The 15,922-nt window shown below is 48.9% G+C and overlaps 6 protein-coding genes across 6 annotated transcripts; 3 read left to right on the plus strand and 3 right to left on the minus strand.

The window, feature by feature from the left end:
* Nucleotides 1-524: 524 nt before the first annotated feature.
* On the minus strand, nt 525-2,492 carry N7462_009782 (sugar porter family MFS transporter; the record flags this gene model as incomplete). The annotated part of the gene is made up of 5 exons (XM_057081496.1): nt 525-1,285; nt 1,386-1,771; nt 1,914-2,114; nt 2,187-2,363; nt 2,416-2,492. Coding segments are annotated over 5 exons (1,602 nt in total), but the record flags the coding sequence as incomplete, so codon positions are not given.
* A 2,827-nt stretch (nt 2,493-5,319) lies between these two features.
* On the plus strand, nt 5,320-6,688 carry N7462_009783 (alcohol dehydrogenase family protein; the record flags this gene model as incomplete). The annotated part of the gene is made up of 5 exons (XM_057081497.1): nt 5,320-5,510; nt 5,577-6,355; nt 6,413-6,464; nt 6,517-6,561; nt 6,631-6,688. Coding segments are annotated over 5 exons (1,125 nt in total), but the record flags the coding sequence as incomplete, so codon positions are not given.
* A 608-nt stretch (nt 6,689-7,296) lies between these two features.
* N7462_009784 (uncharacterized protein) lies at nt 7,297-8,111 on the plus strand (the record flags this gene model as incomplete). Its single annotated transcript, XM_057081498.1, has 3 exons — nt 7,297-7,419; nt 7,503-7,613; nt 7,713-8,111. 3 exons carry the CDS (start codon nt 7,297-7,299, stop codon nt 8,109-8,111), a joined length of 633 nt encoding a protein of 210 aa, XP_056928538.1.
* Nucleotides 8,112-8,625: 514 nt separating this feature from the next.
* N7462_009785 (glycoside hydrolase family 71 protein) lies at nt 8,626-10,692 on the minus strand (the record flags this gene model as incomplete). The annotated part of the gene is made up of 5 exons (XM_057081499.1): nt 8,626-9,224; nt 9,288-9,745; nt 9,803-10,028; nt 10,093-10,624; nt 10,690-10,692. The coding sequence occupies 5 exons, from the start codon at nt 10,690-10,692 to the stop codon at nt 8,626-8,628; spliced, it is 1,818 nt and encodes a 605-aa protein (XP_056928539.1).
* A 1,270-nt stretch (nt 10,693-11,962) lies between these two features.
* N7462_009786 (uncharacterized protein) lies at nt 11,963-12,456 on the minus strand (the record flags this gene model as incomplete). Its single annotated transcript, XM_057081500.1, has 2 exons — nt 11,963-12,059; nt 12,128-12,456. The coding sequence occupies 2 exons, from the start codon at nt 12,454-12,456 to the stop codon at nt 11,963-11,965; spliced, it is 426 nt and encodes a 141-aa protein (XP_056928540.1).
* A 1,931-nt stretch (nt 12,457-14,387) lies between these two features.
* On the plus strand, nt 14,388-15,251 carry N7462_009787 (uncharacterized protein; the record flags this gene model as incomplete). The annotated part of the gene is made up of 1 exon (XM_057081501.1): nt 14,388-15,251. The coding sequence occupies one exon, from the start codon at nt 14,388-14,390 to the stop codon at nt 15,249-15,251; it is 864 nt and encodes a 287-aa protein (XP_056928541.1).
* Nucleotides 15,252-15,922: the final 671 nt, after the last annotated feature.

Consider the following 15,922-nt stretch of genomic DNA (forward strand, 5'->3'; position numbering starts at 1 on the left):
TCTCCCACTTGACGGTAGCACAGGGTACGGTTGAGTTGAAACGGTGTTTCGAGAGGTTGACTCCTCGCCGTTTTTGGGTTTTTACATTTCGATTGTTCAATATTTCTCTATATACCACCACTACTGCTGTTTACCCATACACTTTACGCTGGTTATTTAGATTGTTCCAAGACGATTCAAGGAATTACCTAATCATGCCTCCCTGCTCAACAGGGCACACAGAGTCAAGAAGGACCATAGAAAGATACAAGGGTACCAAGAAGATCATAAGTTCCATCCACACAGGATGTCTCACTGGGACTTGTAACAAGCATCTCTCGCCCTCATGTTCCATTATAGCTGCATTCTGCACTCATACATACCAACATATCTGCCCAAACAAAAGACACAAGAGACAGGTTCATACAGAGAGAAAGAGAGAGAAAGAGAGAGAAAGGCAAGCAACACAGATCATCTATCTAACCTTCTACTTGTCTTTCTCTCTAGTGAATACCATATCTCCAAAATAATTCACTCGCTTACTCGTGGGACGCAGTTCCCTTTTCTTCGACAGCCGTCGAAGTAGGGTTCGCGGCGGTGGAGACGAAATCCCGACCCTTGGCAGTCTCCAAATCACCATGCTCCAATGCCACCATGCGGCTGGTGATAACCCGGGTCTTCCAGGCTGGAGTGCCGAGATATTTAAAGCCAGCGGGGTCTTCAAACATAGCCTCGGTCTCTTCCAAGGTCTTCCCGGCCGTCTCGGGGAACATAAAGAACACATGGACGAACATAGCCGCGTTAAAGACACCGAAGATGATGTACGTCTTCCAGGCGATGTTGGTAAAGGCTGAGGGGGTAAAGAGGCCCAGAGCCATGTTAAACGCCCAGTTGCCGGACGTCGACATGGCCACGCCCTTACCACGCAGGCGCAAGGGATACAGCTCGGGCGGGTAGGTCCACGAGGCGGGACCCCAAGTGGGGGCATAGGACGCGACGAACAGATACGTGCATGCAATCAGACCCTTGGCAGCGGAGCCGGTGACCTTCATCGACTCCTCAGGGCTAGTCCGCTCGTCCATAGGCAAGATAACGCCTGAGCCACCCAGGATTCCGGCATTGGCAAACATGAAGGCGCACATGAAGAACGCCCCGATCAGCATGGTCGGGCGTCGGCCCCAGCGATCCTGCCAGAGCAGAGCGGGCACGGTCATCACCACGTTGATTATATACTGAATCGACGAGGCCAGCAAGGTAGCGTTGCCACTGTAGCCCGCCATACCGAAAACGTAACCGATATAATACACTATAATCATAGATTAGTGGGGTCAAGTCTTCATCACGAGTGTCGGATATAAAAAATGGTCCTGTTGTAGGAGAGCGTGAAGCGTGGAAGGCCAACTTACTCATCACATTCATGCCGGTCAATTGGGACCAAATCTGAGTGAAGAGACCAATCACGGTGCGGTGGAGCATACGAGGGGCAAAGAGATCCAGGTAAGTGACATTTCCAAACGAGCGCTCCAGCTCGCACATGTCGCGGATATCCTGTAATTCGATGGCGACGAAAGGGTGGTTACGATCACCCTTCCCATGGACGAGGGCGAGGACATCATGGGCCTCCTCCCAACGATCCATCCGGGCCAGCCAACGCGGCGACTCTGGGAGCATCATCATGGCAAAGAACAGCAAAATAGCTGGGATCATCTGCAGACCCCATGGCACACGCCAGGCGGCCGGGTTGTAGTTGTCGGATGATTGGCCGCCAATGAAGGCGCAACCATACGAGATGCTACGGTGATCACCGAATGTCAGCCATGGCGTAAGGGGAAGATAAAAATATTGAAGGTAAACGCCCTTCAGGCCCCCGCAAAAAGCAAAAAAAAAAAAAAATTATAACGCCACAAAAAGACCCAAACAGTGGGGAAACTCACTAGTACATGATCAAAATTCCCCAAGTGATCGCCCATTGCTGCATACCAACAAAGCGGCCACGCTTTGATGGAGGCGACAATTCACTGATGTAGACGGGGACCTGAGCCGATTCAATTCCAACGGAGAGACCGTTGATGATACGACCGACAATGAGCATCCCAATGTTCTGCGAGGCGCAGATCAAAATTGAGCCCACCAGCCTATCAAAAGTTCGCCTGTCAGCCATCGAGCGCCACCGTGCATCCAGGGGCGGTCTCGGTGCGTTGCCCTACCAAATAATGCAGCCCAACATGATCGAGTATTTGCGACCGATCCGATCCGATAGAAAGCCAGAGATTAGGGCGCCGAGCCAGGAGCCGGCGGCCATGGAAGCTGTGACACCACCTTGCACCAGAGAGCCCAGACCGCTACAGTCCTTGTCATCGTTGAAGGGTGGGCCATTCGGCCCCCTGGTTGAAATAACACTTGTAGGAGTTCTCTGTGAGCTGCGCCGACAAGGACGCAATGTCGAAACCGAAGAGGCCGCCGCCGACGACGGCGACGGAGGCGATCACATAGATGTTTCCAATGAGCACCATGATGGGAAATATCCCAGGGGAAAGAGACAGGAGTTCAAGGCGCTGTGGAGGTCTCCAGGAAGTAATCACGGACAAGAAGAGATCAGAGAGGCGAGAGGGAGGTACTGGGGCTTGTTATATACAAAGGACCATGCGCATGTAAACCGCCGTAAATCCCAGTAATAAGACAGAACGGGTGGTTGACTAGTTACATCGGTATAATTAACCCTTGGTAATTACTGCACCGATACTACTCTCCCCTAAGCCAAGGAGCAGAATCGGATTCTCGAGACGAGAGAAGAGCCCCAGAGAATGCATTGAGGCTGCGTGCATATACCGAACCCGACTGTTACGTCAAAGACTGAACCCTCTAGCCCTCTGGCACTCTTTTGCGGCGACAAAAGCCCTGAAAAGTGCTAGATACTGCTCATTATAACGCGCCCATGCAGTCTTTCTGTTACAAGCATTCTCTCAGAAGCCGGGTTATACGTTCCTGTCCTTGCTTTCGGGGGGGCTAGAAACGTGGGTGTGGGGCGGGGGGCCAACGAAATGGCTCGGGGTTCATCTGATGTAGCATCATGTGTCGGCCTCGTTCAATGCGACCAAAGAGGGAAAGCAGAGGGCCGACGACTTCGCGGTGGACCAATCCAAGACAGTCCTGCTTGAGAAACCTGGGCTGGGCCCCCCATGGGGAAGTTGGTGTGAATGACCCACGTCGAGTCCCCGCAGAAACCAAACGGCCTGTAAAAAGCCAGGATGGGCTTATCGAGCGCCGGATCGGACGTGACCTCTCTAGCCCCCCCCCCCCCCCCCCAGACAATCCCGGCCTTCGCCCCAGAATCTGGGGTTGTGGTTTTTTTTTCATTCTGTCTTGCGACTTTTTCTATATCTCGATAGGTGAGTTTTCCGAATGACGTCCTGGTTTAGGCCATGGCAAAGCTTAGTCTCGGGCTGTGGCGCCGGTTGGCGTTCTCGCTTCTCGTCTGCCGAGACACGATGACTCTCGCAAGTGCCGCCGGTGCAAATTGATTGCTCGTCATCCCACCAATGGGGTCTTTCTACACCGGCCATGTCGGTCGACGGCTTCCCTTAGCACGAATGAAAGCTTAGGGGGAAGGGACGCGTCCCCTGGTCTAGCGCCGCCCCCATTGTCCAATCCGGAGAACCAGTGGTGGCCCTGGTGTGACCTTGGAATGAATTGATCGACATCAGACGTGTTGATCCAAGATTCGGCGGAATGACTGTTTCTGGACTCGGAGTTTTGAGACCTAAGCGCAACTGGGAACGACTCATGATGAACCAGAAACTCGGCCGTGGAAAACACCCGATAATCTCGGTCTCGGTCTCCATTTCCATCGACATCTGTGATTGGGATATGCGAGGCATTCGGATTCATCGGAAAATCCCGCATCAGCTTTCCTGCCTGATGGTGCGGAGAACCCCGGCCTTGAGTGGTCGGGGATAATGCGACTCTTGCCGGGGGGGATGTATCCTGCCAGAGAGATCGTCCGGGATCTCAGGATCCTGTCACTGGTGTTCCACCCTCTCTCTTCCTGCTGCAAGGAAAGGGGTGCCTGCGGTCTCCTCTTCTTCCAGCTCGGCGAATATCTCATCAAACCAAATATCGAACAGGTAGAGATGGTAGCTGCAACGGCATAAAAGTGGGAATTTTGACACTCGTAGGCAATCCACTTCCGCTCTCTGGTTGATACCTCAACAGCCTATGTAGAGTCTCCTAGACATAGTGATGATTATCCCAAAATGACGCGTCTCGGAATTTGCAAGGTATGGCAGGGGATATTTGATCAGCAGCCCACGGGGCGTGCGTGGGTAAACAAATGTCCATCCCAATGAAGCCGATCGTAGCTCGTAGTCTCCAATCGCATCGTACGAATGCCGCCTCTGGATGTTCTTTGTCACCATAGAGATTTCGCACTCAATTCTGATTCCAAATCTCGTGTTCTATGCCCAATACATCAAAGGTGAGGACCGCCAATTGGCAAGGGAAGCGCTTTCTCTCTTTTTAGGGGGTAGACAAGTGGTGTCGATTTTGATAAACTATACGATGGGGGACTTGGTAAAAAAGAATCTAGTAAATAATATGTAGATAAGCATAGATCTGGATCAGTGATTTCTCACTCGATGAAGGTAGGCAGACCACACAATAGCGTTGCTACTCGAGGGAAGGTACTGAATTCCGTAGACTTTGATGTAGCAAATACTGGGTGTGCTGTGTTATTGGCAGAATACATATTTGGTCGTCCCTACCAAGGTCCTCGTGCACTTGCCAGCTTATAAAAGAACCGCATCGCTATATCTATAATGAAACAAACTCAATTCCCCAATGCACTCTATCCATCTTATCAATTAAGTATCGAGCCTCCCGTCTGATAAGTTAACATGCGGGGTTACTGATCAAGAAGCGATACCAATTGGGTTCCTGGAGGCACCAGGCAAGAATACCGAATGATTGACATTTGAAGAGGTCTGATAGCTATGCGATCTAATAAGATCATCTTGGAATACACAAAAAAACTTTCCGCTTGTTGTCTGGCGATTCTCTCTATCCATGAACGTGGTCATGCGGAGCTATGAAAGCACGGAAAGATAAGGCGTTGGGCGATGTCCTCATTTTTCTTCCCACCAGTCAACTTGACACGCGTTACAAAGCAGCTACAAGGGCTTTTTTTTTCTGAAATATCTGGGTGCTGCCATCAAATTCTCTGTTCTCCGTTTGACCTCCGATGGCGTTGTGAATATCCGAGCACAGCCGAGGCACGAACGACGCCCCCGCGACACAAGCATTCGACCCCACCAAGAGCATTGGCTCCATGCTGAGTGCACAGTCGTCTTTACGATCACCGAAATTGTCTCACCAGTTATCTCACTATATTTTACTACATCTACCCGAGCTTTCATCATGCAAGCCGTGGTTTTTAAGGGTCCTCTGCAAGTCGCTCTCGAGCAACGACCCCGACCACAAATTCAAGACCCCACCGACGTGATTCTCAAAGTGAGATATACCGCGCTATGTGGAAGGTGAAGTGTACCAGTCAGGAGGACTGCCTCGATATTCACTCGTCATTGTGACTAACCTGATTCTAGTGAACTGCATGTTTATCGGGGTCATCAGCCCTCAGGGACGGGGTTTATCATGGGCCATGAGTTTACAGGCGAGGTTATCGAAATGGGCCCCGAAGTGAAGACTTTCAAGCAGGGCGACCGAGTTGTCTCCCCGTTTACAGTCAGCTGTGGTGAATGCTTCTACTGCAGCAGCGGATTCTCTTCCAGGTGTGCGCGTGGGCAGCTGTATGGTAGCGCGGGGCTGGATGGCGGCCAGGCGGAGTACGTTCGTATCCCTCTGGCCGACTCGACCCTTCTCCATGCGCCTGCAGCCATCGACGAGAAGAAGCTAGTTCTGATGGCCGATATCTTCCCGACCGGCTACTTCGCTGCTAGCAACGGATTTCGTGGACTGGAGCCCAAGGCCGTCCAGAATAGCACGGTGCTTCTGTTTGGATGTGGGCCAGTGGGTATTTGTGCCCTGGTCAGTGCTTTGGAGTTCCGTCCCAAGCACTTAATCGCCATCGACAGCGTACCGTCACGTCTCCAGCTGGCGGAGAGTCTCGGGGCCGAGGCCTGGAATTTCCAAGAGAACGAGGCGGGCCTGCGTGACCGAGTCAAGGAGATCACAGATGGTCGTGGTGCGGACATTGTGATCGAAGTTGTGGGCCACAGCAGTGCCCTGAGAATGGGATTCGAGCTAGTTCGCCCGTGGGGAGTCATGTCGAGTGTCGGCGTACACAATGGCGAGATTCCCTGGACTGGTAACGAGGCTTACGGAAAGAACCTTCGCCTCCAAATGGGACGATGCCCCGTTCGCAGTGAGAACTCCAGCCCGAGCCTCATCTAGGCCGTTGATGATAACTGATGCCTGTTAGGTATTTTTGAACCTGCCATGGATTTGCTCGCCAAGAAGCAGGACGTCTTGAAGTGAGTCGATGGAAGGGTGATATTAGATCGATCTCGTGCTAACGGGTCTTAGTTTCATGTCCCAGGATATTCGTCCACTGTCACACGCAGTCCAAGCGTATGACTTTCCCCATTCGAGATCTTTTTTTGCTTGCTCTCTTTGTAGCGCGAACTGACATAGTCTCAGGTATGATGATTTCAACCATATGCGCTGCCAAAAAGTGATATTTGAAGCCGACAAATGAGCAAAGCCCTGGCTCAAACCGCATGATCTTTTTTTTCAAATAGATCATGGATGCATCTTGTAGTTTATAATTTCTTGGCAGATTAGGGCAGAGCTCAAGGCCTTCTGAAAGTATAGTAGCCCTGCCGAATGAAAAGGTCTTATCGTACTTAGCCTATCTCAACCATGTCCTAATTCCGTAAGGTTCCGCTGACTCCTTGTCGCGTCATTCCCCTGTATGGAGTTCTGAAACAAAAGTCCATCATGGTTTTGCCATTTTCTCTGGCATTCCTGTTGATATGAGATTCTTAAATGCCCGAACACTTGAAATGAATACAAAAGGAGAAACTTTTCAAGCTGAAAAGAGTGAGATTGGAATTTCGTGGAGCATCTTATCACCTTGCGCTTATTGATCGGGTGGATCCCCTTTTTAGGCCCTTTTGGACCCCATTCAGACCCTGTTGAACCCTTCTTTGAGCCTATCGGCTGCAGAGTCCCCGGATCCCGGCCTTTAGACCGGCTTTAGAAAAACCCTTCATCCCGGACCCCTTTTTCTTCTTGCTTTATTTTCCCCTTTCCTTGAACAATTGAGCCCAATTCTGCCGCTCATTCTTTAGGACTCAAGCAACCATGGCACTGAAGACATTCCTTACTCTCGCAACACTTGGTCTGGTGGCCGCGGAATCCTCCGTCGTGTCGTTGTTTCTATTTGATGCTGATCCCCAAGATCTGGTCGGCTCGGTCATGGCTGCGGTAAGTGATCCTCGTCATGTGGGGACACGCTCATGGGGCTTGCACCACAATCCAACAATCATATTAACCATATGATGGCTTAGAGTGCTGGCACCACGACGTACAGCATCAATTGCGCTGCGGACGTTGAGCCCGAGGACTGCGGCTTCTTGCCCGGCATGTACTACACAGCGGGTCCCACCACTAATCAGTACGTTTTGAAGCCGCCATATGATTCGTAAGTCTCCACTTCTTCTTCTTCTTCTTCTTCTTCTTCTTCTTTCTTTCTTCCTTTGAATATCGAGATTCATTAGAATCACGATATATGCGACGTGCTAATTCTCCATGACATCATCAACAGATACGGTCGCATCATCTGCTCCATGGGAGGCACAACGACTGCCGTCTGCACGAATGTGATGCCGACCACACTCTCGTACTCCCAACCCAGTGAAACCACGACCCTCAGCGCCGATGAGATTTCCTTGATGCCAGTCACCATCACTGCCGGACCCACCGCCTCGGGCACCGCGACCTCCACCACTTCTACTGGTTCATCGACCGGCACTGGCAGCTCAGCCTCAGAAAGCACAGAGACATCCTCCTCCCAATCGGCCAGCAAGACCAGTACCGGAGGACTACCTCAAATGACTGCGAATCGTGGTCTTATTGCTGGTGGTGCTGTCGCTGTTCTGGCCGCTGTCGCTCTGTAGATGTGATTAGATGGACTTGGCCATCTGGAGTCACGCGATCTCCCGATTGTATCTTTATGCTTCTTCTTTCGCTTCAATCACCCGGGACTGGCCCTGACATATAAAATCCCCAGCAGCTTGGTATTGGCACATGAGATACCATGTAAATCAATTAAATAATATGTACTAGTTGGATGAATTCGATGGATTACCAATTTTGCGTGTATTGACTTCCTTATACCTGGGTATCATCCCATCATGAGCTTTCTTTGATCGAAAGATCAATGGCTTTGAAGTTGATTTTCACTTTGGTCATGGCCAGAAATGCTTGGCATAACTCTAATTCATAGCGTGGATTCCAGGATATCAAGACTAAGATTGACACCAAACCCCCCCAAAAAAGAGTAAATGGTACTGGTTGCCATGCGAAATAACGACCTAATCCTACTCCAACTCAAAATGCCCCAGCCTGGAAGAAAAGAAAAGCAATTTCTAGCCTAGCGTCAACGAACGTGGGTTTGAACAACCATCTGATTTAATGGGCCATGCACGCTGTGGGGGGACAGTAACCATGATCACAGGCGAAACTACAGAGACCAAGATACGAAGCATCTTCGCCGGGAAGCGGCGCGCCGCGTGCTCCTGTTGATGGCGGCGTTGGCACCGGTGCTCCATACTGAGTGCAGGTGCAAGGGCCGGGAGGACAGTAGCCGAAACGACAGCAGAAGTTGCAAAGCCCAATATAGTTACCGGGTCCAGTCCCACCAATGCAGGTGCGACCATCGCCGGGTCCGCTACCATCGCCGGGTCCACTACCCGGCGGGCAAGTTGTCGATACTACTGTGGTCGTTTGTGTTTGGGTCCTAGTTATCGTGGTTGTGAGCGTCGTCGTGATCGTAGCAGTGGAGCCTTGTCCGGGCCCCGTTGGGGGTGTTGTTGTGGTGGTGCTAGTGGTAGTAGTGCCCGGCTCTGAAATGGAAGTTCCAATTGTCGTGGTAGAAGTTGTACTGGCCTCGGGAGGAACAGTGCCCAGAGAAGGTGTTGGGAGGCACGATTGCACATGCAAGCCTTGACTAAAAGCTGCCAGTCCATCGGGCAGAAGCGGATCACTAAACCCGGGTGGAAGTGTCCCAACTAAATGTCATGCGGTCAGCAAAAGAGTTGTTTTTAGGGGAAATGACAGTGGTCTGGACTTGCCATAAGCATTGAAATTGTACAGCCCGCACACGCACCCGTCGATGATTGGCTTCAAACTCGTTCCAGACAGGACTTTTTGACCACCGCGGCTGACTGCAAAGCTTTGAGTGCCGACATGCATAGGAATTTCCTGTGCTGATGCACCGGCTGGTGCAGAGTATGTGTACACAGTGCCACCACTGTTGACTTCGATTGAAGCTGGAGCTTTAAGTAAGGAAACCACGAAAACGGAGTCATCCATGGACTCCCAACCATTCGGTCGACCAATAAAATAGTTTCCACTCCCATTGTTCGCGGGGACCATACACGTGTCGGTTGCATCGCAATTGACGCTGCGTGGAGCAGGTCGATACCAGTAGACCAACTCGTCCGAGGTAATATAATCCCCAACTGACCGTGATCCAGCTTTGAATGCCGCTATAAAGGGCTTGGAAATGTCCAACCATCCGTCATGTGGCCTAACGAGTGCATTGTTTAGTAAGTAGTTAAAATGCGAGCTGATTCAAAAGTCTTACATGTCGTTAACCCATCGTGAAGCGCCATCATCTGTGTGAGGAGAGTTCAATGGTCCGATGTAGTGCGATTCCCCATAATCATTCCATGTCACAATTTCAATAAAACGGGGTCCTAGTGCAAGGATATCGTTCCAGCGGTTGTACCAGAGTAGATCGGAGGGGAAGATCCAATTTTTGCTGTAAGATACCTCGGGTCCAAAATGAGTGAAAAACCAAGGAGACACCGCTATATGACTATTAGAAATTGGTACGAATGAACAGAGGATAAGGACATCGAAAGACGAACTTACGTGCGACATATGCTTTACCATTTAGTGCTTTGATGTATACATTGTCACCATCTGCAACAGATACGTTTTGCCCGGGCGTCGGAGCTTTATTTTGGCCGTTGTTCGGCCAGGCCATCCAATTCAGAAGTCCATCGACAGATGATATGTCAGTCCCCTGAGAGGGATGAAAGTTAGGTGCAAAGAATATCGGCTTTCCCACTGCGGCCCGGAGGGCTGCTACATCTAATCCATCTCCAGCAAATGAAGATACGAAGATCTTGTCGTCAACCATTAGCTGAGCCGGTAAACTGCCATACTGGGCTATCTTTTGTCCTATTGCCGAGGCTTGTCCCACATTCCACCAATTGAAATCAAAAGATATAAACACTTTCATGGAATTCTGAGCAGCAGATTGATATGCCAGTTGCAATTGTTGGTCAGTGTAGGGGTCTACACCAATGTTTAACGCAAATGCATCAATACCAAGTGATTTGGCTCGTTTCATATCATCATCGTAGTCAGAAGGACTATGTCTGTTACTAGTGATGCCGATCTAAAGGTTGGAAGTTAGTATAGGCTCTATATGCTTCTGCAGTAAAGACTCAATGTATCACAGACCATGAAATGTGCAAACACTAGCCTATTGGTTGAATCATCTCTGCTTTCGGACACTTGATCGCCTGGACTTGGCAAGCACCCAACAAGTGTACCCAAGGTCGATACAATAATGAGCAAAACTGGCAATGCGATCATCACGTGGGGCAGTCGACTTTGATCTGATGGTTTGTTTTTTGAAGCTCTTCTGCACAAAATAAAGCGAGTCTTCTGAGATTGATCGATCAATTTATACAGCTACTTGGCTCTCGGAGGATTGATCGTCTTTCCGGAGCAGCTGATCTCCGAGATGTAACTCCATATTATGTACAGTTTTCATGCCTAGCTATTGCAAATAAAACTATATTTTTCGGAGGAAAGGAAGTAACAGAGAGTACTCGCCACTTGCTAGCGGTGGTCCATCAGGAGTGGGGTACTGTTCAAAGTCAACTGCGCTTTGTCAAATAAGATCTAACCTTGTTTACTACTAAATAATTTCAACTATGTACATTCATATATGCATAGTTCTCGTAAAACTACTTTTTTTCTGCTTCTGTATTATGGAAATAATCGGTTCTCCTTTATTTAAATAGATACAATCTAGTTGTATGTGCGATTTTCTTTCTGGTAACGTACTTCCGACTCAACTCCTCTTTGATGCCCAAAGGACTCTCATCACAGTCGCTTTTGCCCCGCGGAATGGAAGTTAATTCTCAGTCTAACCTATTATGAGTATCATGGCACATTTTGAATACTAATATCATGATCGGAGTGTCCAGTACTACATTAACAAGCTGTCCAGTCATGGCTCTAAAAACTCGTCTTGTCAGCCGGGGTTGGGGTAACACTCCGAATGTAACCCACGCGCACCTTGACCCTGAGCGGATTTGGGCGTGATATAATGAATGACTAGACAAGAATGCAGGAATGCGCGAAATGTGCTTTTTACGGCTCCAAAATACTCTCGATCGCTTCTATACCCCCACAATCTGCATTCAACGGCACATGTTTGGGTGTCACTATTCGGCATTTGGCATAGCACAGCATTCTGTGACGTAAGATCTAATTAAATAATTTTCAATCCATTAAGAAAGGACTTCACACGTGCTTTGAAATTCCACTGATCGAATTATCAAAATCAACATCACACAAGTCGCTAAAAATACATAATCATCATAAACAAAGGCCAACAGTCGATTCGTATACATGTTACTACGAAGCGAAAGATTTCCAAGCAAAATTTGCCCTAAAAATGGCCTGTAATCATGGTCGGATGTGTTAGCAGACTCTCATATCTCTATATCTCCACGGGAAGGTAGATCTTACGACCAAGGGGCTTGGCTCTCTTGGAGATAGACTTGGCATGACTCTGCTTTATCTTTGCAAGGCGAGCTCTAAAGAAATTAGAGAAGATTTTCATTTTCATTTCTTTTTTCTTTTCGATAATGAGGGAATCACTCACTCCTCTGCGGCTTCTCTTTCAAGGTGTTTGACATGGTCCCTGGCATCTTTCACGGCTTTTTTCGAGGCCATCAGAGCTTTATCGGCTTCCTTCTCGGCGGTTTCAGCGAGAACCACTCTCTCTTGAGCGGCCTTTATAGAAGGATCAAGTGGCGATCGGTGAAGAATGCTACGATGACGGCTGTTTCGTGTGGAGCTGGATCCAGATGAAATGGAGCTGCCAGACGATTTCCTCCCGAAGAAGGAATGGCCATGTCGAGGTTGGTGGGGATCATCAATGCTTCTATCCGAGGAAGAACTAGAGACTGAGTCGCGATGGAAGAGTGGCATTTTAGTCAATGTTGTACTTCACTGGATCCGCAACAATGAGTAATGAATGATTTTGCGTGGCAAGAATAATTATGGGGTAAGGATAAGAGAATTCTGATTGACAAAAATGCTAAGCTTTCGAAAGTCTGTAGGGTCTTGATATGGCTGTGGGCAGTAAATATATATCGACGATCTCCATGCGGTCATGTCCTTCCAACGTGACGTCAAACTGCCGATCAATAGCAAAACCTACACTTCTCTTTTGTCTAGCCCTTGTTGGTTGGATAATTTTGAGAGGTGAGATTATGACCTCAGATGAACAACCAATTATGGCATAGAATACGGAGTTCATACAAGCTGTTCCCGGGGTTCACTGACAGATTTGCCCGGACCTACCAGACAGTAGGCATGCGAAGAGTTCGAGTAGAGGGCCTCCAGCCCAAATGTGATGCAAATGATTAGTGATTGCTCGCTCTCGACATTAGAGACGGGTTGGGTGACGAAATCAACTGACTGCGCTTACGCCGCGTGCTATGGCGTCACCTTGAGGACTCACATTACTCAAATAGATTAAATGCCCAATAACATCCTTTTATATGCCTGGCTAACAACAAGACACCTACTAAATCCTCAATCACTCTGTCACATCCAATCATGAAGCTCAGGTCTCGGGGATCCCTGTTCTCCTGATACCATCGGAGGCGGTCAATGTGTTATGTGGCGCTCATTCACAGTGCGTCATATATACAGCCCCTGCATCATGCTCAATGAACGGTCCTCAGCCATACTGTCAAGCAAAAATCGTTAACCAACTGCAAGGTATCGGCGGAGAATATTTGTTAGAATTGACAACATATATAATCTTCCTCGCCCTTGTTATAGCGAGCCGCGTGTCTCATGGTTGGTTCTTGATCCAAATTGCAAGTGATGATGACCGCGACAAAAACATTCGCTCTCTTGACTTCTTTCGGGAAACTATTAGAAATATGCTCCTAGGCTAGAGCTTGCGTTGGTGAAGTTAAAAATGTCATTCACTAGGTCTATCATATACCATGTACTCCGTACTTCATACTCTGTGGACCGTCTAAACCTGTGAGCCTCGGCAAAAAAATGACTATGGGCGAGCCCGTTCATGCCTAAATTATCGGGCGTACTTTGCGCACAACGAATTCAGGCACCTATCAGGCATCCAACTTTTGCGAGAGCCAGTTACAAAAAAACAGCCCGTTGCTTTTTGGCAACCTGGTTTCTTCAGCAAGGGTGGCAATGAGATGAAAGTATGGCTATGCTCTCACTAAACAACATGCCCGGAGGAATCCGTACAGGGTGCAAATTGTTCAACGCGATGATATTAATAGCAGGCGACCGTGCGATCGGCTTCGACGGGTATACTTTTAACAGACGTCGCCGGCGCTATCACAATAGAAGCCCCCGAAGCGGCAACAAGTGGGGGCTTCAGGGACACAGTGCGTACAGGAGTGTCCATCTTTAAAATTACTTCCAAACTCTGCGCAAATTTCTATAATCTCGCCTGAGCCTTGAAGCCCTCCTATCTATCCTTATGTTCTTCGAGGCAAGATAGAATGTTGCCATTCCGTGGTAAAATTTGTTCGCAGTCAAGGGCCAGCCCTGTGGGTCCACTGCCGCGCGGCATGTGCGTGTGCTATTGAACTAAATCTGCCCATGTTACTGGATCATCAATGGCTAGTGTCCAAATCCTTGAAGCAAAAATAACCCGGGACAAATGCCAAGGCGGCGAAGCAGGGTAGACTGTGATCCTATCCACCCTAAATGAAAAGAATACGTGAACTAGTGGGTCTAGTTGGCGGCGTAGAGCACCAAGCGGACGTCAGTGAAGTCGCGTCCCTAACGGGCGTGGGTTGGTTATTATAGTTTGACGGCCCCCATGGTACCTGAACCGTCCTTGATTCTGAACATTCAACAACAGCGAAATGCACGGCTCGTTTCTCCTCCTGCTGGGAGTACACCTCTCCCAGGTGGTCTGCCAGCCCTATGCTGCACCCACGGCGGTGTTGGATCCTTCAGAAACCACCGGAGGCGCTGATTTACTTCCAACTCCAACTCCGACTGCCAACGCGGAGCTGAATATCTTTGACGCCCGTGATGGAGTGATCGTTGCCCGTGCTACATCAGAAACGTCCGAGTCAACGACATCAACGACTTCAGAGAGCACTACCACTTCGACAACCACATCCGACAGCAGCACCACTTCGACAACGACCTCATCAACCACTTCTTCAACTACTACTTCTACTACTACCACCACAACATCATCAACCTCCAGCTCCTCCACTACAGGCACAACCTCTTCCTCGTCCACTAGCAGTTCAACGACCACTACAAGCTCCTCCACCACAACCACCACTGCGGCCACAGCGACAAGTTCATCAAGTGCTGAATTGGCTGAGTGGAACCGAAAGGGCAATATTGCCGCCATCGTCTTTTCTTGCTGTCTTATCTCCTTGTTCTCCGGCGTTAGCATACTCCACTGCGTGCGGGATTGGGCCAAGCAGAGGCGGATTGCCGCCAGAGAATTGATGAACGCTTCTTCTGCCCAGGCCGTGGTGCCTATTGCTAGCTCGAAGCATGACTCGACTGCAAATCTCATTGCCGATCGCTCATCGGTTGCGACATTCAGGGATTCCCCCTTTGGTGACCCTCGTCCGCAGACAGCACAAAGTTCACACCATGACTGGAATGCCAATACAGATACCCATTCACAAAACGGATTGTCCAATTCGAGCGATCTAGGGACAGCATCTCATGAGAACCACCAACACCAATCTCTTGTATAGAGATTGTTCAGAATGGTATCTGATATATTGAGATAGTTTTGCAAATTAGACATTATTGGAGCTTTCCATCATTGCATTGTCATCACAGCGAATTTTCATTTATACCAAAATCAAATCACGTTAATATTGACGAATCCTTTTGTTCCATATTGACCAAAGCCTTCTTGCGTCACCCGTAAAATGTTGCTCCGTAGATGTCTATCAATATATGGAGAGGAAACCTTGTTTCAATGTAAGTCATCTACCAACAAAGACATTTTCGAAAGTACTCAGATCCCATTGACCAGAGACAAGAAGCTTCCAATCAAATCAGAAATGAACTACCCTGGTATTCTACATGCTCAACTCAAAATTTTTTGGAAGGGCTTTCGTGGAATACCATAATTGCGTGTATTATTCGATAGGCTCAGGCATGACTTTAGCCCCGAAGGCAATCAAAATTAATGTTCCGGGCCTCCAGGATTGAGGCGCAGTGAATAGTATGAATGACGGGCGATCGTCTTCATTTAAATTTTCGAACCCTAAAAATTAAATTCCAGGCAATATGACTAGAACTAATCTAGGGGTCAACGGGGACCCAGGTATTACTAATGCCTGTGCTCAAAGTATAGCACGGAGCTTGGTACCCCATAATTTCCAGAAGACCCTTAACCAACTTCTTGAACCATGTG

Source organism: Penicillium macrosclerotiorum (assembly GCF_028827735.1).
Source record: "Penicillium macrosclerotiorum strain IBT 26536 chromosome Unknown utg000010l_segment0_segment0, whole genome shotgun sequence".
Taxonomy (NCBI): domain Eukaryota; kingdom Fungi; phylum Ascomycota; class Eurotiomycetes; order Eurotiales; family Aspergillaceae; genus Penicillium; species Penicillium macrosclerotiorum.